Source organism: Rutidosis leptorrhynchoides, chromosome 2 (genome assembly GCF_046630445.1).
Source record: "Rutidosis leptorrhynchoides isolate AG116_Rl617_1_P2 chromosome 2, CSIRO_AGI_Rlap_v1, whole genome shotgun sequence".
In the NCBI taxonomy this organism is placed as follows: domain Eukaryota; kingdom Viridiplantae; phylum Streptophyta; class Magnoliopsida; order Asterales; family Asteraceae; genus Rutidosis; species Rutidosis leptorrhynchoides.
This window is the reverse complement of record NC_092334.1, coordinates 3,482,727-3,510,034: the sequence shown is the minus strand read 5'-3', so window position 1 is coordinate 3,510,034 and position 27,308 is coordinate 3,482,727. Positions and strand designations below refer to the sequence as shown.

Genomic DNA, 27,308 nt, shown 5'->3' with positions numbered 1-27,308 from the left:
CGATAAGCTCACCGTGCGGCACTTAGTCTCTACTAAGTCAGCCTAGCTCGGACCTTCTAATGATTCAAGTGATTAAAAGAGAACAAAATAGAGAACAAGTGGGAACTTAAAGAAAATGCTTATATTGATTATGTAAGCTTTACAAGAGAGAATACTTGAGTTTTGAGGTGTGGTGTGCCAAATGAGGCCACCCCTATTTATACTACTCTTACATCAAAATGGATGGCTATGATTAAACTAAATCAATGGCTATGATCTAAGTACTAGAAACTTCATGACCTAGAAATATCTATGGAGTTTCCATACCATTCCATGGAAGAATCAAGGAGAGAATTCTAGATATCTTCCATATGCTTATTGGGCCTTCCATGATTTGGGTTATAATTTTAGTGGGTTGGGCCACAAAGTTGTTGGGTTGTGACATCAATCTCCACATAGATTGAAGTTCAATCTATGAGTTCTATGGGTTCTCTACATACTCTAGTTCTCTAGGGATCCTTTCACTATATATATATATATATATATATATATATATATATATATATATATATATATATATATATATATATATATATATATATATAATCTTTAATTTAATTAAATTATTTAATAATGTAGACATTGATTCCATTGTCATCCAGCGGTTAGGATATTTGGCTTTCACCCAAGAGACCCGGGGTTCAATTCCCGGCAATGGAAATTTTTTACTTTCATGAACATGATTATTTGCCTTTATTTTCCTTTATTTTTTTTAAATTAATAAAGATAATGCTGTTTATAATCATTTTATATATATGTTCACTTTTTTGGTTGGGATATCGTCGGCTTTTCACTTTGTTTTCGTTGACTTTTCCATGTTAGAATAATCTTTTTATTACTCCGTACTAGTAATCTATTATTAATTATTAATATTATAATTATATTATTAATTAATTATTTTATTATTATACTATTATAAGTATCAAATATTATATATTATTAAATTATTATTATCAAAACAACACCAATTAATCTCGCAATCGTGAGATATGAAATGTGAGATATAGATTCTATCATAGAATAGAAGAGAGATCGTCCCCCACCCACATCCAGGTGTAGAGAAAAAATTTTCAACTCACGGGAAGAAAAAGTTATTCATATCTCTACTCAAAAGTAGAGGGATTAATTATTATTATTATTATTATTATTATTATTATTATTATTATTATTATTATTATATAAGGGAATAAAAAGGAATATTGAGATTGAGTGTTTGATAGAATAAGCTTGTAAATTGAGTGAATTGGTTTACATTTTTTATAATTGTTTGGCCAAGGCCAAAATTAATTTTGGCGAATTTAAGTAATTCTTATAAGTTACTTCAATTAGCTTTTTATTTTTTTATTTTTTATATATAACTTCTTTTATTGTTTGACCATCGTCTGTAAGTTTAATAGTAGTAATAAAAAAGGAAAATGTATAAAGAATTTAAGGTTGTGATCCCGGCTAGAATTAGTCACTTGAAGGGAAGTTCCTTTTTCTTCCTCAAAAAAAGTGTCTATCTATTGATAGTTAAGAGCAGCGTCGCTGCTTGATCGGTTGGGAGGAGCATATCAAAGTATGGGGCAAATTTCGGTCTTTATTGGCCGGGGCGAGCACTCTCCTCTTCCTTCTCCCCAAATCACTCATTCACATGCCTATCTCATTATTCATCCAGAAAATCTTCTTGTTTAAGACAGGATGAGCTCTTTCATAGTGACTTTATTCGGGGCGACAAAAGGCACTTTATAGCAACAAGTGGTGAATATAATAAGAATAAGAATACAAGTAATGGTATGTAGAATGAGGAAAAATTAAATTAAAATATCCTTGAATTTAGAGATCATGTTAGCAACTACTGCAATCAATATCATTCATGTCCTTTTCACGGTTGGCTGATGTAACTTTTCAGACCTCTGTATCTACACACACCATATAAAACCACCTTTTTAACATGTTTTAGTATTTTGGTTGGTTGATATTTTAACTAATGTAATTCCTTTGACTTTGTTATTTGGATCATTAGCCACTTTGCATGACTTTTTTATTATTATGTAAATGTAAATGTAAATACAGAATTTCTGTAGCTAGAGAGAATAATGGCATTCTTTCTTCATCTGATCCTTTTCTGTATTGCTGCAGGGTTTGTTCATGCTCAGGTTCAAACAGGTTAGAGATAATCCAAATTATATTTCCGCTTTATTTGTTTTCTTATCTCCAACAACTGATCATATATAGAGTTGAATCTTAGTTAGTTATGGCATGCTGTAAATATATATATATTCATATTCATTATACATGACATAAGGATCAGATTCTTTTCGATTTTCTTAAATTAGGCAAATGATCAGGTACAAAAAGTTCTTTTAGGTAAAAAGTGTGCCAAAGTTTCTAGTGCTGAGACATGTCTTGTTGCACCATTTTTAGGCTTTGACACACCAAAACAACTATCTTTAAAGCCTTAACTTTTTTAATGAACCTGGCTGGCCCAGATAAACTGTACCATTTTGGTTATTAACTTGAGTTTAAATTTGGTTTCTGGTTATATATATATAGGATATATAAGCATTGATTGTGGATCACCAGAAAATTTCGATTATGTGGATCTTGATACGGGTATCAGTTACACGTCAGACGAATCATTTATAAGCACCGGAGTGAACAGGAACATTTCTTTAGAATATGCATACCCAAACAACCCAATGCTTCCACAACCTCTTTCAGATCTTAGAACCTTTCCTCAAGCGAATAAAAACTGCTACACTTTAAGGCCAAATGGTAAAAAAGGAAGTTTAAATCTGATTCGGGCTACATTCATGTATGGAAACTATGACGGTGAGAATAAATTGCCCAAATTTGATCTATATCTTGGTATGAATCTTTGGCAATCGATTCAATTTATGAACGCTTCTGATGTTGTTACTACGGAAATCGTAAGTGTTGCTTTAGAAGATACTTTTAGTGTTTGTCTTGTGAACTTTGGACAAGGTGTTCCGTTCATATCGGCGTTGGAGTTGAGGCCACTTGATAGATCAGTTTACAATATCGACCCTAAAATTTCAGGATCGTTAGTTCTGTTTCAGAGACTGGATACTGGATATAGTAATGGAACGGGTCGATATGCAGATGATGTATATGATCGAATTTGGTCTGCTTACAGTTCACCATCATGGGATTCTGTACACACATCTATAGATATAGATATAAGTGGAAATGGCTATAGAGCACCGAATGAAGTCATGCGGACGGGTTCAGTGCCCAAAAATGGAACTGATTCGTTAGAGTTTAGCTGGAAAGTTTCTGACCCGAAAGCGCAGTTCTACATCTATATGTACTTTGCTGATTTAGTCGTGTTGGGGAAGAATCAGACAAGAGAGTTTAATGTTTCTTGGAACGACATTCCGCTTTTTGGAAATGTGAGACCTCGTGCTTACTACACATCTGCTTTTTATAATGCCAAAGCGTTGGTGGGTAACGAACACAAGATATCCATTCGACCAAGTGGAACTGGAAACGTTCCGCCCATTCTTAATGCTATCGAGATTTACAGGGTTCAGGAGTTTAGTGAACAAGCGACAGTTAGTGCAGATGGTATGCTTCTTTTTTCTTATTACTAATGTATGCAACATAAGTGTACAAAAGTGAAATAAATACTTATAGAGGAAAGATATCATTTTAAATATCTTTTAACTAATAATGCATTTATAGCTTATTACAGTATTAATTAAAGATTTATTTATATTCTGGGTACACTGTTTTAGTCTTGTAAATTGTTACGTATTTCTTTTTTAATAGTTTATGCAATGGACAACATTAGAACAACATATAAAGTGAGCAGAAATTGGGTGGGAGATCCTTGTGGCCCAAAGAAGTACTCATGGGAAGGTGTAAAATGCAACTACACTGGTTCGAATCCCCCACATATCATTTCGATGTAAGTTGCTATGTTTTTAAATACTATAAATAAATGTCATCTCTTTTGAGAGTTTATTTATTTATAGCAATAATAATAGCCTTTTTGAACGAATATCAGAAATCTTTCCGCAAGTGATTTAACAGGCCAAATAGCTGCTTCCATAGCCAATCTTTCATTATTAGAATCATTGTAAGTATTCATATTTCAATTCAATAGGTATGTTATTTGATTTGTTGATTTTTGTTATATTACCAAACAAGTGTCCACTGTGATATGTTGTGATATTTGCATGGTGTGTTATCAGGGATCTGTCGAATAACAGTTTGACTGGGCCAATACCCGAGTTTCTGGAAAAGCTTCCATTTTTGAAGTTCTTGTAAGTTTTACAATTTGAAGACTGTCGAAAAATTAGCATTTGTGAAAGGAACCAGTCATTTATTTCATTCAGCGCTTTATCTGGAATCTCTATATTTTGTGTGAATAGAGGTGGCAAGATGGGCATATTGGATCTCTTGGGTAACGGGTCATATTTAGATAGGCTCAAAATGTGAATGGTATCTGACCAAGTGACCATTCCCATTTAGCTACTTTTTTGTATCTGACCCGTTCCCATTTTGCTACTTTCTTTTTGTTTCTTAGCCATTTGAGCTAAAACACAACCCAAATAAATGTGTAATAACTGCCACCTCTAGGCGTGATACAAATTTAAACATATGACCGTGGGTCCCATTTATTGATTTGCGGAGAGTATATACGGGAAAACAGTATATAAAAACGAAACTTGAAATAAATAAGTGAATTTTTTTACTCAACTGCTGCTTCAGGTACTTAAGGGGAAATCAACTATCTGGCTATGTACCACAATCTCTCTTAACGAGATCAAGATCTGGTTTACTCACACTAAGGTTCGGTCCTTTTAAGATATCTTTCATTCTAACTGTAGTAAGTAGCTTTTCTTTGTCTAAATGCCCATTTTACTACAGTGTGGATAGTCAGAATCTTTGTGACTCGGGATCATGTCAGAAAAAGAAGAAAAGGAAATTTGTTCCGATAGTTGTATCGATATTATCAACCATGTTCCTGTTACTTATATTGATCATCGTCTGGAGAATCAGACGCAAACGGCCAACACGTATTGTTTTCTCTGTTACTTTCTCTTGAGTAGATAGAAATATACATGAACAACTTTCAATTCTGTTCTAATTTACCAGAGTAATGAACTCCAATAGTAGACATGGCTGACACAAAAGTTTTTGGAAGTTGGATAGATTTAGTAACGATTTCTATAATACTGTGGGATGACCATACTATAAATCAAATTAGAATTAAAAAAATGCATTCCATTTCTAGCAATTAGCTAAGTATTATAGAAAGCTGTAAAAGTACTAGTTACTAGGTTTTTGCTGGTCAAAGCCATTAACGAATATATTGAATCTTTCGTTGGATATATACAGAGAAAGAAAGCACAGATAAAGAAGGAAGAGGATTAGAATCTAATAACAAGCAATTTACGTATGCTGAGGTGGCAAACATGACTAACAATTTTGAAACACCGATTGGAAAGGGAGGATTTGGAACAGTTTACCTTGGTCACTTGAAAAATGGGACCCAAGTTGCAGTGAAGTTACTCTCTGCATCATCATCTCAAGGATACAAAGAATTCCAAAATGAGGTACACAACACAATTACTCACTTATAACCCCGGATCCAAGTTTCTTACCTTTTTTTTTTTTTTTTATATATATAAACATGTACAGAGCACTGAAATGTGAAAACGTGTGAAATTGGCTACAGATTATTAAGAGTCTACTAATTAATTCAACATGTAAACTTATATGTAAGTATTATTAAATAATGGATAATTGCAGGCTGAGCTTTTGATGAGAGTTCATCATAGAAATTTGGCCTCTTTTGTTGGCTATTCTCATGATAATAACAAGATGGCTCTTGTGTACGAGTACATGGCTAATGGAAATCTCAAAACTTACATCTTAGGTATTACTGCATTGCATTGCATTACATTCTGGTATAGTAGTTAATCATAGATAGAGGTGGCTAAAACATACAAATTATTAGTTATCACTTAATTTTTGAATCTGATCCATTTGAATCGTTAGGGAAATCAGAGAGTCATAAATAAATAATAGTAAGTGGCCTGGCCTTGAAGTTTCGTATAATATCCTTTTTTTTATTTGATATATTTATTTATTCCAGATAGACATATTCATCCATTGAGCTGGGAAATGAGACTCAAGATAGCAATAGATGCTGCACAAGGTGAAGTCAATTCTAAACTGTTGAATATCTCCAATTTATTATTATTTTATTGGTTTTATCTATTTTTTTATTTTTATTTTTATTTTATTGGTTTCAGGGTTGGAATATCTACACCATGGGTGCAGACCGGCTATAATTCATAGAGACGTGAAATCAGCAAACATCCTTCTTAGTGAAAATCTGGAAGCAAAAATTGCAGATTTTGGTCTTTCCAAGGGTCTCCCTGATGATAAAACTACTCAAATCTTAACAGAAGTTACTGGAACAACTGGTTATCTTGATCCAGAGTAAGTCATTTCATTTATTCTCATTTGTACCTGCTTTTAAAACAAACTATACACAGTTACTTTTATTTTTAAATCTGTAATCAGTTTTTAACACCTTGTGAAACTCTGGACAAAAGACCACACAGTATATAATATGTCCATTTTGAACTGTTACCCAGAATGCCCAATTTGCCACCACTATTGCTCAGTACTAAGTAAAAGTTGTTATCATGATCAGTTAATAAACTCATCATCCCGGCCATCTGATAAATTTAGGTACCGCAGATCTCACAATCTGAATGAAAAAAGCGACGTATACAGTTTCGGAATTGTCCTTTTGGAGCTGATCACAGGGCAACCAGCGATCATAAAGAGCATGGATCATATTCACATTATGAAATACGTGGGGTGGTATATTAAACAAGGAGATATTACAAGTGTCATTGATGAACAAATGGACGGTGACTATAACTTAGATTCTGTGTGGAAAGCAATGGAAGTATCTGTTGCATGCACACGAGCCATGTCAACCCATAGGTTGACAATGAGTGAGGTTTTGACAGGGTTAAAGTCCTGTTTGGAGATGGAAATGGCTCACGGTCCGAAAACCCCAGTGAACCACGGGATCCGGAAGATGGTTGGGTTAAGAATGGACGATTCACCTGAGGTTTGTTCAATGGATTTTGACTTAATGACTGGTCCTTCTGGAAGATAGTGAACAAAATGAGTCATACTTCCAAGCTTACAAGTTCTATGTGTTAGGTATGAAAAAAGAAAGTGAAAAAAAAAAAAAAACAATTGTTGTTAATTTCTTTAAATAATTTTACACTTCTTATATGAACAATAGTGATTACTCTATATATGATTTTCATGATCAGTTGACATCATTATTATATAGATACAATTAAGTATCTCATGTTTAGTTACATTTAAGTATACGCTGTAATCGTTAGAAACATACAGTGGAGTAGATTACACATCATATATCTTCCATGATCTATATCAAGTAACAACTGATTGATGGAGGTAAAAAGTTGGATGTATGATCTCACTCAAATACTTATTGAAAAATTTCAATTTGGTTGACAACTACCACCATCATCATCTTTGAACATTACATAATTTGCATTTCCTTATACCCTGTGTGCATTTCCAACGACTTGTGCCACAAGCGACTCTTGTTCAATGTTTCATGTGTTGCATATGCCGTGCGCTTCTACTGCTGTTGCTGCTACCAACATTGACGGGTAAAACCTTGTTGACCCAGTTCCACATAAGAATACGTCATATTCTTTCTCCATGTATTAAATTATTGTTATAAACAGGGTATGAAATTGTGTTAAAATATACATTCACAAACTAATTATCTATAATTGTTGGTGTCATAGTTACTTGGCTCGTTTGTTAGTGTAGGTTAATTTGTGTACACGAGTCTAGAGGTTGAAACAATCTAGTGAAGCCGCGCAAATTGCAGAGCTTGGATTGTTTTAGATTGTTGAAGGGTGTTGAGGCAGTATGAATCACATGTATTGCCTAAACTGAATAAGGTACCTGGTATCGGGTTTGATTTAGGGGATTACGTATGTGTGATGTACTTTTGCTCAATACTTAATCCAGTGGGACTACATGTGTCACTGCACCAAACATGGGGGATACTTGTGTGTCCATTATATATATATATATATATATATATATATATATATATATATATATATATGTTATAATAATAATAATAATATAGATATGGATAGTCAATTTTGGTGTATACATATAGTCAATTTTGGTACACAAAGTATGTATTTTTATATTGAGATTTTAAGCTATAAATACTCATGAATGCAAGCATTAAACTTGCACCATTTCTCACACTTACAAAGTGTTTCTTTCTTTCTCTCCATTATCATCTTTGTTCTTACACTTCATTATTAGTATTCTAAATCAAGAATCAAATCACTAAAGGTAGTTATAAGCCTACTGAATTATAACATCAAGAATCAAACCACTAAAGGTAGTTATAAGCCTACTGAATTATAACACGTTATCAGCACGATAATCTTAATACTAAATATGGTTGGCTCTGCCACCAAAATGATATATGGTCGGTTATACCACCAAAATGATATATGGTCGGTTATACCACCAAAATGATATATGGTCGGTTATACCACCAGAATGATATAGGTCGGTTATACCACCTGAAAAAATATATGGTCGACACTGTCGCCAAATTTTCATTTATGTTTACTAATATTTATATTTTTGTTATATAACATTTATTTATGATTGCTTACACATGGTCGACACTGTCACCTACTTATCATTTATGTTATATTAAATTTATGTTTAATGTTTATATACTTATGAATATAAATTGACTCTAATTTATCATGATGTTTGTTTTAATTTTTGATAATAGAAAATGTCGAATCTGGAAAAGCTTAAATTTACTCCTTTAGAATCAACTGGAAACAACTACATGCCATGGGTTATAAAAGTAAAAATGCATCTTAAATCAATGGGCATTCTTGAAACCATAAATGAAAACAACACTTGTTCTGAAAAAGAACAAGCTACGGCATGTTGCTTTATTCATCAACATATTGATGAATGCTTACAAAATAATTATGTGACTGTAGAAGATCCCCATGTTTTATGGGAAGGTCTCAAAAGCAGATTCAATAATCAAAGAGAAATTTTACTTCCAGCTGCAATGGAACAATGGAGAACATTAAGGTTCCAAGACTTTAAGAAAGTAAATGAATACAGCTCAGCTCTGTATAATACATGTTCACAACTTAAATTCTGTGGACATGAAATTAGTGATGCAGACATGATGGAGAAAACTTTCTCCACAATGAATGCTGCAAACATCACAGTGCAAAGAAATTTGAGAATGCTAAAGTTCAAAACATATCCTGAACTTAATTCATATCTCTTAGTTGCAGAGCAAAATGATGAGCTATTAATGAAAAATCAGCAATCCCGTCCTACTGGTACACTTGCAATCCCTGAAGCAAATACTGCAAATAATTATAAACAGGGACAAGGACGCGGGCAAGGTCGTGGTTATAATAACCATCACCATCATCATGCCAAAAGCCATAACTATGGTAGAAACCATCCTTATGGTAATGGTAATGGGCGTGGACGTGGTCGTGGTCGTGGCCGTGGTGGTCAAAGAAATAGTAATCTACGAAAATATAAATATCAACCACAAAACAAGCCCATTAAACAAGATGTTGAAGAAAATTCTTCTAAAAATTCTGAAGAATCTTGCTACAGATGTGGTAGAATGGGCCACTGGGCTAATACTTGCCGAACATCTAAACATCTTGTTAAGATGTATCAGGATTCGCTGAAAGGTAAAGAAAAGGAAGTAAATTTTGTGGATAATATTGATCCAACAGTCACTGAGAAACCATCTGATTTATATGAAGATTTCTTGAATGTTTAAGTTGTGTGTCTTTTGAAAAATAAACGATTTAATATCGTCTGTCTTTGTCATTATGTTTGCTAAATGTTTCAGTACTATCTATTTGCGTTTAAAATATTGTGTAATATTAATGTACTCACTATTTATTTCTTATATATGAAGTTCAATATGAATTTTGCTGGAATACAACATCAATCAAGTGGTGGAGATCTCTGTATAGCAGACAGTGGAACTACACACACTATACTTAAATCCGAGAAATATTTTATTGATCTAAAACCAACGGAAGGAACTATACATACAATATCAGGACCTGCTAACTTGATAAAAGGGATAGGAAAGGCAAATTTCATACTACCAAATGGTACAAAATTTTTAATAAATGATGCCTTATTTTCTCCCAAGTCAAGCAGAAATTTATTGAGTTTCTCCGACATATACCTTAACGGGTATGATTATCAGTCAGTGACAACAGAAAATGAGAAATATTTAAGTATCACTGACAAGAGTCATGTGGTTGAAAAACTGCCAAGACTTAGTTCTGGATTACATTATACACATATAAATGTACCAGAAATACATATGGTAGTTAACGAAAAATATATTGATCCTGGTGTATTCAGTTTATGGCATAACAGATTAGGCCATCCAGGATCAACAATGATGAAAAGGATTATTGAATGTACTCATGGACATCCACTAAAGGATAGAAAAATCCATCATGATACAATGGTTCCATGTACATCTTGCTCTCTTGGAAAATTGATAACTAGACCCTCACCACTTAAGGTTGAGAAAGAATCACCAATGTTTCTTGAAAGAATTCAAGGTGATATATGTGGACCAATTCATCCACCATGTGGACCATTTAAATATTTCATGGTTCTAATAGACGCATCTAGCAGATGGTCTCATGTTTGTCTGTTATCAAGCCGTAATGTGGCATTTGCAAAATTTCTTGCCCAAATTATTAAATTGAGAGCTCATTTTCCTGATTACACCATTAAAAGGGTGAGACTTGATAATGCTGGTGAATTTACATCTCAAGCATTTAATGACTATTGCATGTCTATAGGAATTGTTGTTGAACATTCTGTTGCTCATGTGCATACACAAAATGGTTTAGCCGAGTCATTGATTAAACGTTTACAGTTAATCGCTAGACCATTGATAATGAGAACAAAACTCCCTGTATCTATATGGGGTCATGCAATTTTACATGCTGCTGCATTGATTCGCATCAGACCAAGTGCAAGTCATAAATATTCCCCCCTACAACTTGCTTTTGGTCAAGAGCCAAATATTTCCCATCTTAGAACATTTGGTTGTGCAGTGTATGTTCCAATTGCGACACCACAACGTACAAAAATGGGTCCTCAAAGGAGGTTGGGAATATATGTTGGATATGAAACATCTTCAATATTAAGGTATATTGAACCTATGACAGGTGACGTTTTTACAGCACGTTTTGCTGATTGTCATTTTAATGAAACATTGTTCCCTAGATTAGGGGGAGAAATGAAAAATAAAGAAAATGATGTTTCATGGTGTGAACCTCAATTAAAGTATCTTGATCCTCGCACAAAAGAATGCGAGACAGAAGTTCAAAAGATAATGCATATACAAGAACTTGCAAATCAATTGCCTGATGCATTTACAGATACAAAAACGGTGACAAAATCATATATACCAGCAGTAAATACTCCAGCTCGAATTGAAATTCCAAAAGCTGGCAATAACGTCACTCATGAATCTTTGCCACGTCAGAAACGTGGAAGACCAATCGGTTCAAAGGATAAAAATCCTCGAAAAAGAAAATCAGCTGATAATGAAGTAAAAGAAAGTGTTCAAGAAGAACCACAAATCAGTACTCCTACTGCAGAGGAGATTGATGATGTCAATACAGAAATTGCAATCAATTATGCATATTCAAAAATATTATGGAACCGAAATGAAATGAAAAATCTTGATGAGAAATTTTCATTTAATGTTGCATATGACATCATGAATAATGATGATGATCCAGAACCAACATCTATGGTTGAATGTCAAAATAGACATGATTGGGCTCAATGGAAAGAAGCAATACGAGCTGAATTAGAATCACTCAATAAAAGAAAAGTTTTCGGATCCATCATTCTCACTCCTAAAGATGTGAAACCTGTAGGATACAGATGGATTTTTATCCGAAAAAGAAATGAGAAAAATGAAGTTACAAGGTATAAAGCTAGACTTGTAGCTCAAGGTTTTTCTCAAAGACCGGGAATTGATTATGAAGAAACTTATTCTCCTGTTATGGATGCAATTACTTTTAGGTACTTAATCAGTCTGGCAGTTTCTAAAAATTTAGAAATGCATCTCATGGATGTTGTGACTGCTTATCTATATGGATCACTTGATAGTGATATATATATGAAGTTACCTGAAGGATTTAAGGTACCAGAAGCATCAAATGCAAAACCCAAAGAAATGTATTCGATTAAATTACAAAGATCTTTATATGGGTTAAAACAATCGGGACGTATGTGGTATAACCGATTAAGTGATTACTTGATAAGCAAAGGGTATACAAATAATCTTACTTGCCCTTGTGTTTTCATTAAGAAAACAACATCCGGATATGTGATCATAGCTGTTTATGTTGATGATCTTAACATCATAGGTACAAATAAAGAGATCCATGAAGCCATTCAACTTCTAAAGAAAGAATTTGAAATGAAAGATCTCGGAAAAACCAAGTATTGCCTTGGTTTACAAATTGAGCATATGCCTAATGGTTTACTTGTACATCAAACAACATATACTGAAAAGATTTTGAAACGTTTCAATATGGACAAGGCAAAACCATTAAGTACTCCTATGGTTGTTAGATCACTCAATGTTGAAGCTGATCCATTTCGTCCATGTGAAGATCAAGAAGACATTCTTGGACCAGAAGTACCATATCTTAGTGCAATTGGAGCTCTTATGTATCTTACAAATTGTACAAGACCTGACATTTCTTTTGCAGTTAATTTGTTGGCAAGGTTCAGCTCTGCTCCTACCAAAAGACACTGGAATGGGATCAAACACATATTTCGATACCTTCGAGGAACTACTGATTTAGGATTATTTTATTCTAACGAATCAAAACAAGATTTGGTTGGTTATGCAGATGCAGGTTATTTATCTGATCCACATAAAGCTAAATCTCAAACTGGATATGTATTCCTAAATGGAGGTACTGCAATATCATGGCGTTCTCAAAAACAAACACTTGTTGCTACATCGTCAAATCATGCCGAAGTGATTGCATTACATGAAGCTACTCGAGAATGTTTTTGGTTGAGATCAATGACACAACTCATTACTGATTCTTGTGGACTAGAACGCGATAAAAGTCCAACAACTATCTATGAAGATAATGCAGCTTGCATAGCACAGATGAAAGAAGGGTATATCAAAAGTGACCGAACAAAACACATACCACCTAGATTCTTCTCATACACTCAAAATCTCATTAAGGACAACCAGATTGAAATGAGATATGTGCAATCTAGCAAAAACTCTGCTGATCTTTTCACGAAAGCACTTCCAACTGCTATTTTCAGAACACACGTTCATAACATTGGCATGAGACATGTTCAAAAGATGTAACAGCTGAAGCGATGTCTACTTGAGGGGGAGTCAACTCCATGCTGCACTCTTTTTCCCTTAGCTAAAGTTTTTTCCCACTGGGTTTTCTTTAGCAAGGTTTTTAACGAGGCAGTAATTTATAGTTGATCTTCAACAAAATAAAATTGCTATCCAAGGGGGAGTGTTATAATAATAATAATAATATAGATATGGATAGTCAATTTTGGTGTATACATATAGTCAATTTTGGTACACAAAGTATGTATTTTTATATTGAGATTTTAAGCTATAAATACTCATGAATGCAAGCATTAAACTTGCACCATTTCTCACACTTACAAAGTGTTTCTTTCTTTCTCTCCATTATCATCTTTGTTCTTACACTTCATTATTAGTATTCTAAATCAAGAATCAAATCACTAAAGGTAGTTATAAGCCTACTGAATTATAACATCAAGAATCAAACCACTAAAGGTAGTTATAAGCCTACTGAATTATAACAATATATATATATATATATATATATATATATATATATATATATATATATATATATATATATATATATATATATATATATATATATGGGAGGGATCCACTGAGAACTATTCTACTGTGAACGCGGCCGAACAATTTTGAATGAAGTCGAACAAAAAATCAAAAGCACAAAATCAATTTTCGTTCTACATTTCTGTTCTACATATCATGTTCTACATATTTTTGTTCTAATTTCCTAATTTTTGTTCTAATTCCTCCATGTTCTACAAAAATGTAGAACCTAAAATTGTTCGAATTTCACAAAATTTGTTCGAATTTCCCGTTTTTGTTCGGTTCTACAATTATTTTGTTCGGTTCTACAAAATTGTAGAGCGAAAATTAGTTCCAATTGAAGCATTTTTGTTCGAATCATACATTTTTTGTTCGATTTTCACCATTTTTGTTCGAATTTCACACGTTCTGCATCAAAATCAACTTTTTTTTTTTTGATTTAGCCCGATTTAGAGTTTAGGGTTTAGGGTTTAGGGTTTTCGGGTTACTCCGTAAACCCTAAACCCTAAACTCTAAACCGTTCGTGTAAAAAACTCATTCTAAACCCTAAATCTAAACCCATAAACCCTAAAATCTAAACCCTAAACCCTAAAATCTAAACCCTAACTTAATTTGATGAAAATTGATGTAAAACAAGTGTAGAACAACATGTTTTACATGTGTTCTACATCATGTTCTACATAAAATGTAGAACCAAGAAACAATGTATCTAAAAGACAAAAAATTAAAATTGTTCGACTAGAACAATTTTTTTCGGCCGCGTCATAATTTTTGCTCGACTACTTTAGTTCTCAGAGTTCTCATTCTAAAAATGTTCTCAATTGATCCGTCTAATATATATATATATATATATATATATATATATATATATATATATATATATATATATATATATATATATATATATATATATATATATATATTAGTTAGTGAAATTCGTTACTCCGTATAAAAGTGTCTCTCTCTACGATTCATTTTTCATCTAATAGGGTTTCAGGTTTATGATTTCGGTATTAGAAGATTCATTGAGTTCGTGAATCATTTAGCCTATTGTGGTTAAGAAGCAATTTGATGCTTCTAGTTTATTGTTAATCAAAGTTCTGTTGGTATTAATAAAAAGGTTTGAGGTTTTTTCGTTTCTGATGTTGAATCTATGCAAGTATACTTTCTTTTTAAATTGATAATCTGGATTAATTTTACAATCGCATAATACTTTTTCAATGGGCATGTTTGGTTGGGGTAATACAATCTACGCAATGTGTATGATTATAATTAAGCTTGGTTGGTTATCTATTATGGGCCTCATTGCCTAGAAGTGTATAATGAATCAGTACCCACTAAAATGAGAGGAATGCCGTAAACCTTACCACTTAATATTTCAACCCCACGTTTTTTGCATTTTTAACCACTTTTTTTTCCCCACTATCCCTCTTTTTTTTTGGAACTGCAAAATTTATATAACACAAACCCCCCTAGCAAGCAGCTAGGGAGGACGAAACAAATGATTACAACGGCTTAGAAAGCCAAACGTCCCGACGTAATTTAAATTTGCTTTTATTACAATACCAATTAAAAGAAAAATTACGGATAGAATCAAATAAAATCTATTTCTTCAAAATGTTTGGCGGGTGCAAAATACCATTACGAAACCTCCAAATGTGCCAAAGGGTAGTCACTACAATCACGAAAAGCTTATTCTTGAACTCGGACGATGCATGCCAAGCGTCAAACCACGCTATCCATTCGGACCAAGCGATGAGATTTGGCATATCAACATCCACCCATGATCTAATCTTACGCCATAAGTCACACGCAAGAGGACAGCCATAGAATATATGATCTGATGATTCCACACCGTGACTACACATCAAACATCCAATCGATTCGATCTCCAAACCTTTCCTTGATAAGTTTAATCTAGTGGGAAATCGATCCAAATTTATCCTCCACAACAAAACATTTATCTTACGAGGCAGCAATTTACACCAACGAATAATAATATCAGGGCCAAACAAATATGTATCATCCAAATGTTTACGGGTATAACACACATGAAACTCCATCATCCCCTATGGACCACTCCCATTTATCTTCAACATCAGATAAATTAATATTACCCAAAAAATTCATCATCTGATGAACCAATTCCATGTTGCGAGAACCGATGTCTTCTCTTTTTCAAACCCATTTCCAACCATTATTATCTACACAATCTTCCACTGTTGCGTTAACATTAGATTCCAAATGAAAAAGACGGTTGAACTTAACACGAAGTTTATCATCTCTTTGAAATGTCCCGTTCTTATTGATTAAAAACGTTCCATATTAATTGATTTCGTTGCGAGGTTTTGACCTCTATATGAGACGTTTTTCAAAGACTGCATTCATTTTTAAAACAAACTATAACCTTTATTTCATAAATAAAGGTTTAAAAAGCTTTACGTAGATTATCAAATAATGATAATCTAAAATATCCTGTTTACACACGACCATTACATAATGGTTTACAATACAAATATGTTACATCGAAATCAGTTTCTTGAATGCAGTTTTTACACAATATCATACAAACATGGACTCCAAATCTTGTCCTTATTTTAGTATGCAACAGCGGAAGCTCTTAGTATTCACCTGAGAATAAACATGCTTTAAACGTCAACAAAAATGTTGGTGAGTTATAAGTTTAACCTATATATATCAAATCGTAACAATAGACCACAAGATTTCATATTTCAATACACATCCCATACATAGAGATAAAAATCATTCATATGGTGAACACCTGGTAACCGACATTAAAAAGATGCATATATATAAGAATATCCCCATCATTCCGGGACACCCTTCGGATATGATATAAATTTCGAAGTACTAAAGCATCCGGTACTTTGGATGGGGTTTGTTAGGCCCAATAGATCTATCTTTAGGATTCGCGTCAATTAGGGTGTCTGTTCCCTAATTCTTAGATTACCAGACTTAATAAAAAGGGGCATATTCGATTTCGATAATTCAACCATAGAATGTAGTTTCACGTACTTGTGTCTATTTTGTAAATCATTTATAAAACCTGCATGTATTCTCATCCCAAAAATATTAGATTTTAAAAGTGGGACTATAACTCATTTTCACATATTTTTACTTCGTTGGGAAGTAAGACTTGGCCACTGGTTGATTCACGAACCTATAACAATATATACATATATATCAAAGTATGTTTAAAATATATTTACAACACTTTTAATATATTTTGATGTTTTAAGTTTATTAAGTCAGCTGTCCTCGTTAGTAACCTACAACTAGTTGTCCACAGTTAGATGTACAGAAATAAATCGATAAATATTATCTTGAATCAATCCACGACCCAGTGTATACGTATCTCAGTATTGATCACAACTCAAACTATATATATTTTGGAATCAACCTCAACCCTGTATAGCTAACTCCAACATTCACATATAGAGTGTCTATGGTTGTTCCGAAATATATATAGATGTGTCGACATGATAGGTCGAAACATTGTATACGTGTCTATGGTATCTCAAGATTACATAATATACAATACAAGTTGATTAAGTTATGGTTGGAATAGATTTGTTACCAATTTTCACGTAGCTAAAATGAGAAAAATTATCCAATCTTGTTTTACCCATAACTTCTTCATTTTAAATCCGTTTTGAGTGAATCAAATTGCTATGGTTTCATATTGAACTCTATTTTATGAATCTAAACAGAAAAAGTATAAGTTTATAGTCGGAAAAATAAGTTACAAGTCGTTTTTGTAAAGGTAGTCATTTCAGTCGAAAGAACGACGTCTAGATGACCATTTTAGAAAACATACTTCCACTTTGAGTTTAACCATAGTTTTTGGATATAGTTTCATGTTCATAATAAAAATCATTTTCTCAGAATAACAACTTTTAAATCAAAGTTTATCATAGTTTTTAATTAACTAACCCAAAACAGCCCGCGGTGTTACTACGACGGCGTAAATCCGGTTTTACGGTGTTTTTCGTGTTTCCAGGTTTTAAATCATTAAGTTAGCATATCATATAGATATAGAACATGTGTGTAGTTAATTTTAAAAGTCAAGTTAGAAGGATTAACTTTTGTTTGCGAACAAGTTTAGAATTAACTAAACTATGTTCTAGTGATTACGAGTTTAAACCTTCGAATAAGATAGTTTTATATATATGAATCGAATGATGTTATGAACATCATTACTACCTCAAGTTTAGTAGGTAAACCTACTGGAAGTGACAAGAAATGATCTAGCTTTAAAGGATCTTGGATGGCTTGAAAGTTCTTGAAGTAGGATCATGACACAAAAACAAGTTCAAGTAAGATTTTTTACTCGAATTAAGATAGTTTATAGTTATAGAAATTGAATCAAAGTTTGAATATGAATATTACCTTGAATAAGAAAGATAACCTACTGTATATAACAAAGGTTTCTTGATCTTAGATGATTACTTGGAATGGATTAGAAAGCTTGGAAGTAAATTAGTAAACTTGAAGGGATTTTTGAAGTGTTCTTGAAGTGTTCTTCCTATGATGATTATAGCTTGATTCTTGAAGTGATTTTTGATGAAGATGATGATTAAATACTGGAAAAATACGTTCATAATAGTGTGTGTGTGTGTTGAGAGAGAATTAGAAAGAGAATTGGAAGTGAAATGGAGTGAATGATGAGTGGTAATTGGTGAGTGGTGAGTGGGGTTAAAAGGAGTTCTAGTTAGTTGATTAGCTCATGGTAGAAGTTAAAATTGATTAGTCATACATGACATAATCAAGAGTGGAATCCCATGCTAGTTCCTATTGGTATATACTCATAGTAAGTACGTTTTGAAGCTGTGTATAATACGGGTAAGAATACGACTAGAATTCTTGATGAAAGAAAAGAATGGAAAAGTAACTGTAACCATTTTCGTTAAGTATGAGTGTTTTGATATATGTCTTGAAGTCTTCCAAAAGTATTTTAATACATCTAAATACACTACATGTATATACATTTTAACTGAGTCGTTAAGTCATCGTTAGTCGTTACATGTAAGTGTTGTTTTGAAACCTTTAAGTTAACGATCTCAATTAATGTTGTTAACCCATTGTTTATTATATCTAATGAGATGCTAAATTATTATATTATCATGATATTATGATATATTAATATATCTTAATATGATATATATACATTTAAATGTCGTTACAACGATAATCGTTACATATATGTCTCGTTTCGAAATCCTTAAGTTAGTAGTCTTGTTTATATGTATATAACTCATTGTTAATATACTTATGGAGATACTTACTTATCATAATCTAATGTTAACCATATGTATATCGTCATGTCGTTTTTACAAGTTTTAACGTTCGTGAATCGCCGGTCAACTTGGGTGGTCAATTGTCTATATGAAATATATTTCAATTAATCAAGTCTTAACAAGTTTGATTGCTTAACATGTTGGAAAAATTTAATCATGTAAATATCAATCTCAATTAATATATATAAACATGGAAAAGTTCGGGTCACTACAGTACCTGCCCGTTAAATAAATTTCGTCCCGAAATTTTAAGCTGTTGAAGGTGTTGACGAATCTTCTGGAAATAGATGCGGGTATTTCTTCTTCATCTGATCTTCACGCTCCCAGGTGAACTCGGGTCCTCTACGAGCATTCCATCGAACCTTAACAATTGGTATCTTGTTTTGCTTAAGTCTTTTAACCTCACGATCCATTATTTCGACGGGTTCTTCGATGAATTGGAGTTTTTCGTTGATTTGGATTTCATCTAACGGAATAGTGAGATCTTCTTTAGCAAAAAATTTCTTCAAATTCGAGACATGGAAAGTGTTATGTACAGCCGCGAGTTGTTGAGGTAACTCAAGTCGGTAAGCTACTGGTCCGACACGATCAATAATCTTGAATGGTCCAATATACCTTGGATTTAATTTCCCTCGTTTACCAAATCGAACAACGCCTTTCCAAGGTGCAACTTTAAGCATGACCATCTCTCCAATTTCAAATTCTATATCTTTTCTTTTAATGTCAGCGTAGCTCTTTTGTCGACTTTGGGCGGTTTTCAACCGTTGTTGAATTTGGATGATCTTCTCGGTAGTTTCTTGTATAATCTCCGGACCCGTAATCTGTCTATCCCCCACTTCACTCCAACAAATCGGAGACCTGCACTTTCTACCATAAAGTGCTTCAAACGGCGCCATCTCAATGCTTGAATGGTAGCTGTTGTTGTAGGAAAATTCTGCTAATGGTAGATGTCGATCCCAACTGTTTCCGAAATCAATAACACATGCTCGTAGCATGTCTTCAAGCGTTTGTATCGTCCTTTCGCTCTGCCCATCAGTTTGTGGATGATAGAAAGTACTCATGTCTAGACGAGTTCCTAATGCTTGCTGTAATGTCTGCCAGAATCTTGAAATAAATCTGCCATCCCTATCAGAGATAATAGAGATTGGTATTCCATGTCTGGAGACGACTTCCTTCAAATACAGTCGTGCTAACTTCTCCATCTTGTCATCTTCTCTTATTGGCAGGAAATGTGCTGATTTGGTGAGACGATCAACTATTACCCAAATAGTATCAAAACCACTTGCAGTCCTTGGCAATTTAGTGATGAAATTCATGGTAATGTTTTCCCATTTTCATTCCGGGATTTCGGGTTGTTGAAGTAGACCTGATGGTTTCTGATGCTCAGCTTTGACCTTAGAACACGTCAAACATTCTCCTACGTATTTAGCAACATCGGCTTTCATACCCGGCCACCAAAAATATTTCCTGAGATCCTTGTACATCTTCCCCGTTCCAGGATGTATTGAGTATCTGGTTTTATGAGCTTCTCTAAGTATCATTTCTCTCATATCTCCAAATTTTGGTACCCAAATCCTTTCAGCCCTATACCGGGTTCCGTCTTCCCGAATATTAAGATGTTTCTCCGATCCTTTGGGTATTTCAACCTTTAAATTTCCCTCTTTTAAAACTCCTTGTTGCGCCTCCTTTATTTGAGTAGTAAGGTTATTATGAATCATTATATTCATAGATTTTACTCGAATGGGTTCTCTGTCCTTCCTGCTCAAGGCATCGGCTACCACATTTGCCTTCCCCGGGTGGTAACGAATCTCAAAGTCGTAATCATTCAATAATTCAATCCACCTACGCTGCCTCATATTCAGTTGTTTCTGATTAAATATGTGTTGAAGACTTTTGTGGTCGGTATATATAATACTTTTGGCCCCATATAAGTAGTGCCTCCAAGTCTTTAATACAAAAACAACCGCGCCTAATTCCAAATCATGCGTCGTATAATTTTGTTCGTGAATCTTCAATTGTCTAGACGCATAAGCAATCACCTTCGTTCGTTGCATTAATACATAATCGAGACCTTGCTTTGATGCGTCACAATAAATCACAAAATCATCATTCCCTTCAGGCAATGACAATATAGGTGCCGTAGTTATCTTTTTCTTCAATAACTGAAACGCTTTCTCTTGTTCATCATTCCATTCAAATTTCTTCCCTTTATGCGTTAATGCAGTCAAGGGTTTTGCTATTCTGGAAAAGTCTTGGATGAACCTTCTGTAGTAACCAGCTAGTCCTAAAAACTGGCGTATGTGTTTTGGAGTTTTCGGGGTTTCCCACTTTTCAACAGTTTCTATCTTTGCCGGATCCACCTTAATACCTTCTTTGTTCACTATGTGACCGAGGAATTGAACTTCTTCCAACCAAAATGCACACTTTGAAAACTTAGCGTACAATTCTTCCTTCCTCAATACTTCTAACACCTTTCTCAAATGTTCACCGTGTTCTTGGTCATTCTTTGAGTAAATAAGTATGTCATCAATGAAAACAATGACAAACTTGTCAAGGTATGGTCCACACACTATGTTCATAAGGTCCATGAACACAGCTGGTGCATTAGTTAAACCAAACGGCATGACCATAAACTCGTAATGACCGTAACGTGTTCTGAAAGCAGTCTTTGGAATATCATCTTCTTTCTCCCGCATTTGATGATACCCGGAACGTAAGTCAATCTTTGAATAAACAGACGAGCCTTGTAGTTGATCAAATAAGTCGTCGATTCTCGGTAGTGGGTAGCAGTTCTTGATGGTAAGTTTGTTCAACTCTCGGTAGTCGATACACAACCTGAATGTACCATCTTTCTTCTTGACAAACAAAACAGGAGCTCCCCACGGTGATGTGCTTGGTCGAATGAAACCACGCTCTAAAAGTTCTTGTAATTAGCTTTGCAGTTCTTTCATCTCGCTGGCTGCGAGTCTGTAAGGAGCACGAGCTATTGGTGCAGCTCCTGGTACAAGATCTATTTGAAATTCAACGGATCGCTGTGGGGGTAATCCCGGTAATTCTTTCAGAAATACATCGGGAAATTCTTTTGCAATGGGAACATCATTGATGCTCTTTTCTTCAGTTTGTACTTTCTCGACGTGTGCTAGAACAGCATAGCAACCTTTTCTTATTAGTTTTTGTGCCTTCAAATTACTAATAATATGTAGCTTCGTGTTGCCCTTTTCTCCGTACACCATTAAGGGTTTTCCTTTTTCTCGTATAATGCGAATTGCATTTTTGTAACAAACGATCTCTGCTTTCACTTCTTTCAACCAGTCCATACCGATTATCACATCAAAACTCCCTAACTCTACTGGTATCAAATCAATCTTAAATGTTTCGCTAACCAGTTTAATTTCTCGATTCCGACATATATTATCTGCTGAAATTAATTTACCATTTGCTAATTCGAGTAAAAATTTACTATCCAAAGGTGTCAATGGACAACTTAATTTAGCACAAAAATCTCTACTCATATAGCTTCTATCTGCACCCGAATCAAATAAAACGTAGGTAGATTTATTGTCAATAAGAAACGTACCCGTAACAAGCTCCGGGTCTTCCTGTGCCTCTGCCGCATTAATATTGAAAACTCTTCCGCGGCCTTGTCCATTCGTGTTCTCCTGGTTTGGGCAATTTCTAATAATGTGGCCCGGTTTTCCACATTTATAACAAACTACATTGGCATAACTTGTTCCGACACTACTTGCTCCGCCATTACTCGTTCCGACACCATTTGTTCCTTTCGTTCTATTAACCCCTGGTCCGTAGACCTCACACTTCGCCGCGCTATGACCATTTCTTTTACACTTGTTGCAAAATTTGGTGCAGAACCCCGAGTGATACTTTTCACACCTTTGGCATAGCTGCTTCTGATTGTTGTTGTTGTTGCGGTTATTATTGTTGTTGGGATGATTGTTGTAGTTGCTGTTGTTGTTGTTGTTGTTGTTGTTGGGCCGTTTGTTGTAGTTGCGATTGATGTTGCGATTGTTGGGATAATTGTTGCGATTATTGTTGTAATTGCTGTTGTTGTTGTATTGGTGATTCTTATCACCGTTTTCCTCCCACTTTCTTTTGACTTGCTTCACATTGGCCTCTTCAGCAGTCTTTTCTTTAATTCTTTCTTCAATCTGGTTCACTAGTTTGTGAGCCATTCTACATGCCTGTTGTATGGAGGCGGGCTCGTGTGAACTTATATCTTCTTGGATTCTTTCCGGTAATCCTTTCACAAACGTGTCGATCTTCTCTTCCTCATCTTCGAATGCTCCCGGACACAATAGGCACAATTCTGTGAATCGTCTTTCGTACGTGGTAATATCAAATCCTTGGGTTCGTAACCCTCTAAGTTCGGTATTGAGCTTATTGACCTCGGTTCTGGGACGGTACTTCTCGTTCATCAAGTGCTTGAATGCTGACCACGGTAGTGCGTACGCATCATCTTGTCCCACTTGCTCTAGATAGGTATTCCACCATGTTAACGCAGAACCTGTGAAGGTATGCGTAGCGTACTTCACTTTGTCCTCTTCAGTACACTTACTTATGGCAAACACCGATTCGACCTTCTCGGTCCACCGTTTCAATCCGATCGGTCCTTCGGTTCCATCAAATTCCAAAGGTTTGCAGGCAGTGAATTCTTTATAGGTGCATCCTACACGATTTCCTGTACTGCCAGATCCAAGGTTATTGTTTGTATGTAGCGCAGCCTGTACTGTGGCTATGTTTGAAGCTAGAAAAGTACGAAATTCCTCTTCATTCATATTCACGGTGTGTCGAGTAGTCGGTGCCATTTCCTTCAAAATAGTCAAATGGAACAAGTTAATCATACAGAATATTAAGAGTAGTTAATAGTATTTCGTAGCATAATATGAACTCATTTATAAAAGCTTTTTCTTCATATTAACGTTTTATAAGTTTAAATTCGGGTAGTACCTACCCGTTAAGTTCATACTTAGTAGTTAATATACAATTCAACTACTACAATTCTATATGAAAAACTGATTGTAATAATATTTCGCGTTCAAACTTTTATACAATATTTTACAAACTTACAATACCGCTTATTTTACATAAAGCATGAAATATAGCACACAATAACTTTGATAAAAGATAGTTGTGAAGATAATTCTAGCTAGTACACAAGTCGTTCAGCAAAAGCAATAAAGACACGTAATTCATACGTCCAGAAACAAGTCATGCATTCTGGTTTTACTAGGACTACTTCCCATCCTTGGTCTTGTGGATCATAACCGTTATGGCCGTTGATAAGACAGCGTGTTGTAACGTCGTCAAAGGGACGAGGGTTACGTAATGACCAACAGTCTCGTAATAACCTAAAAACCTCATTTCTTACCCCAATTACCGACTCCGTCACTTGTGGGAACGTTTTGTTTAATAGTTGTAGCCCGATGTTCTTGTTCTCACTTTGGTGAGAAGCGAACATTACTAACCCGTAAGCATAACATGCTTCTTTATGTTGCATGTTAGTCGCTTTTTCTAAATCACGAAGTCCTATATTCGGATATACTGAGTCATAATAATTTCTTAACCCGTTGCGTAAAATAGCATTTGGGTTCCCCGCAATATATGCGTCAAAGTAAACACATCGTAACTTATGGATTTCCCAATGTGATATCCCCCATCTTTCGAACGAAAGCCTTTTATAAACCAAGGCATTCTTGGAACGTTCTTCGAATGTCTTACAAACTGATCTCGCCTTAAATAGTTGTGCCGAGGAATTCTGACCGACTCTAGACAAGATTTCATCAATCATGTCTCCGGGTAGGTCTCTTAAAATATTGGGTTGTCTATCCATTTTGTGTTTTTATACTGTAAAATAGACAAGAGTTAGATTCATAAAAAAAATACTTATTAATACAAGCAATTTTTACATATATCATAAAGCATAAGCACACTATATTACATATATTACACCACACGAATACAACTATCTTATTCCGACTCGCTCGTTTCTTCTTGTTCGGTTTTGGTTCGTTTTGCCAAGTTTCTAGGGATATATGATGTTCCCCTAATACGAGCCGTCGTTGTCCACATTGGTTTAGAAAAACCTGGTGGTTTAGAGGTTCCCGAGTCATTGTTACAACTTAAGGACTTCGGGGGTTGACGATACATATAAAGTTCATCGGGGTTGGAATTAGATTTCTCTATTTTTATGCCCTTTCCCTTATTATTTTCTTTTGCCTTTTTAAATTCAGTTGGGGTAATTTCTATAACATCATCGGAATTCTCGTCGGAATCCGATTCATCGGAGAATTGGTAATCCTCTCAATATTTTGCTTCCTTGGCGGAAACACCATTGACCATAATTAACCTTGGTCGGTTGGTTGAGGATTCTCTTTTACTTAACCGTTTTATTATTTCCCCCACCGGTTCTATTTCTTCTTCCGGTTCCGATTCTTCTTCCGGTTCAGATTCTTCTTCCGGTTCCGACTCTTCTTCCGGTTCCTCTTCGGGAACTTGTGAATCAGTCCACGAATCATTCCAATTTACATTTGACTCTTCATTATTATTAGGTGAGTCAATGGGACTTGTTCTAGAGGTAGACATCTATCACATAATATCAAACACGTTAAGAGATTAATATATCACATAATATTCATATGTTAAAAATATATAGTTTCCAACAAAAATGTTAAGCAATCATTTTTAAAGAAAACACGGTCGAAGTCCAGACTCACTAATGCATCCTAACAAACTCGATAAGACACACTAACGCAAATTTTCTGGTTCTCTAAGACCAACGCTCGGATACCAACTGAAATGTCCCGTTCTTATTGATTAAAAACGTTCCATATTAATTGATTTCGTTGCGAGGTTTTGACCTCTATATGAGATGTTTTTCAAAGACTGCATTCATTTTTAAAACAAACCATAACCTTTATTTCATAAATAAAGGTTTAAAAAGCTTTACGTAGATTATCAAATAATGATAATCTAAAATATCCTGTTTACACACGACCATTACATAATGGTTTACAATACAAATATGTTACATCGAAATCAGTTTCTTGAATGCAGTTTTTACACAATATCATACAAACATGGACTCCAAATCTTGTCCTTATTTTAGTATGCAACAGCGGAAGCTCTTAGTATTCACCTGAGAATAAACATGCTTTAAACGTCAACAAAAATGTTGGTGAGTTATAGGTTTAACCTATATATATCAAATCATAACAATAGACCACAAGATTTCATATTTCAATACACATCCCATACATAGAGATAAAAATCATTCATATGGTGAACACCTGGTAACCGACATTAACAAGATGCATATATATAAGAATATCCCCATCATTCCGGGACACCCTTCGGATATGATATAAATTTTGAAGTACTAAAGCATCCGGTACTTTGGATGGGGTTTGTTAGGCCCAATAGATCTATCTTTAGGATTCGCGTCAATTAGAGTGTCTGTTCCCTAATTCTTAGATTACCAGACTTAATAAAAAGGGGCATATTCGATTTCGATAATTCAACCATAGAATGTAGTTTCACGTACTTGTGTCTATTTTGTAAATCATTTATAAAACCTGCATGTATTCTCATCCCTAAAATATTAGATTTTAAAAGTGGGACTATAACTCACTTTCACAGATTTTTACTTCATTGGGAAGTAAGACTTGGCCACTGGTTGATTCACGAACCTATAACAATATATACATATATATCAAAGTATGTTTAAAATATATTTACAACACTTTTAATATATTTTGATGTTTTAAGTTTATTAAGTCAGCTGTCCTCGTTAGTAACCTACAACTAGTTGTCCACAGTTAGATGTACAGAAATAAATCGATAAATATTATCTTGAATCAATCCACGACCCAGTGTATACGTATCTTAGTATTGATCACAAC

General features: G+C 34.3%; 1 protein-coding gene and 1 non-coding gene across 3 annotated transcripts; both read left to right on the top strand.

Annotated features, from left to right (window-relative positions):
- Positions 1-626: 626 nt before the first annotated feature.
- TRNAE-UUC (transfer RNA glutamic acid (anticodon UUC)) lies at positions 627-699 on the top strand. Its single transcript has one exon. It is a non-coding gene; the product is annotated as a tRNA-Glu (tRNA).
- A 1,392-nt stretch (positions 700-2,091) lies between these two features.
- LOC139890485 (probable LRR receptor-like serine/threonine-protein kinase At4g29180) lies at positions 2,092-7,467 on the top strand. 2 transcript variants are annotated; one of them, XM_071873363.1, is made up of 12 exons: positions 2,092-2,187; positions 2,575-3,609; positions 3,814-3,952; positions 4,052-4,123; positions 4,239-4,310; positions 4,759-4,839; positions 4,918-5,066; positions 5,389-5,606; positions 5,803-5,929; positions 6,149-6,211; positions 6,309-6,498; positions 6,763-7,467. In XM_071873363.1, exons 1-12 carry the CDS (start codon positions 2,118-2,120, stop codon positions 7,190-7,192), a joined length of 2,646 nt encoding a protein of 881 aa, XP_071729464.1. In that variant the 5' UTR covers positions 2,092-2,117; the 3' UTR covers positions 7,193-7,467. The 2 variants fall into 2 exon arrangements, with proteins under 2 accessions (XP_071729464.1, XP_071729463.1); XM_071873362.1 differs by having other exon boundaries at positions 6,754-7,462.
- Positions 7,468-27,308: the final 19,841 nt, after the last annotated feature.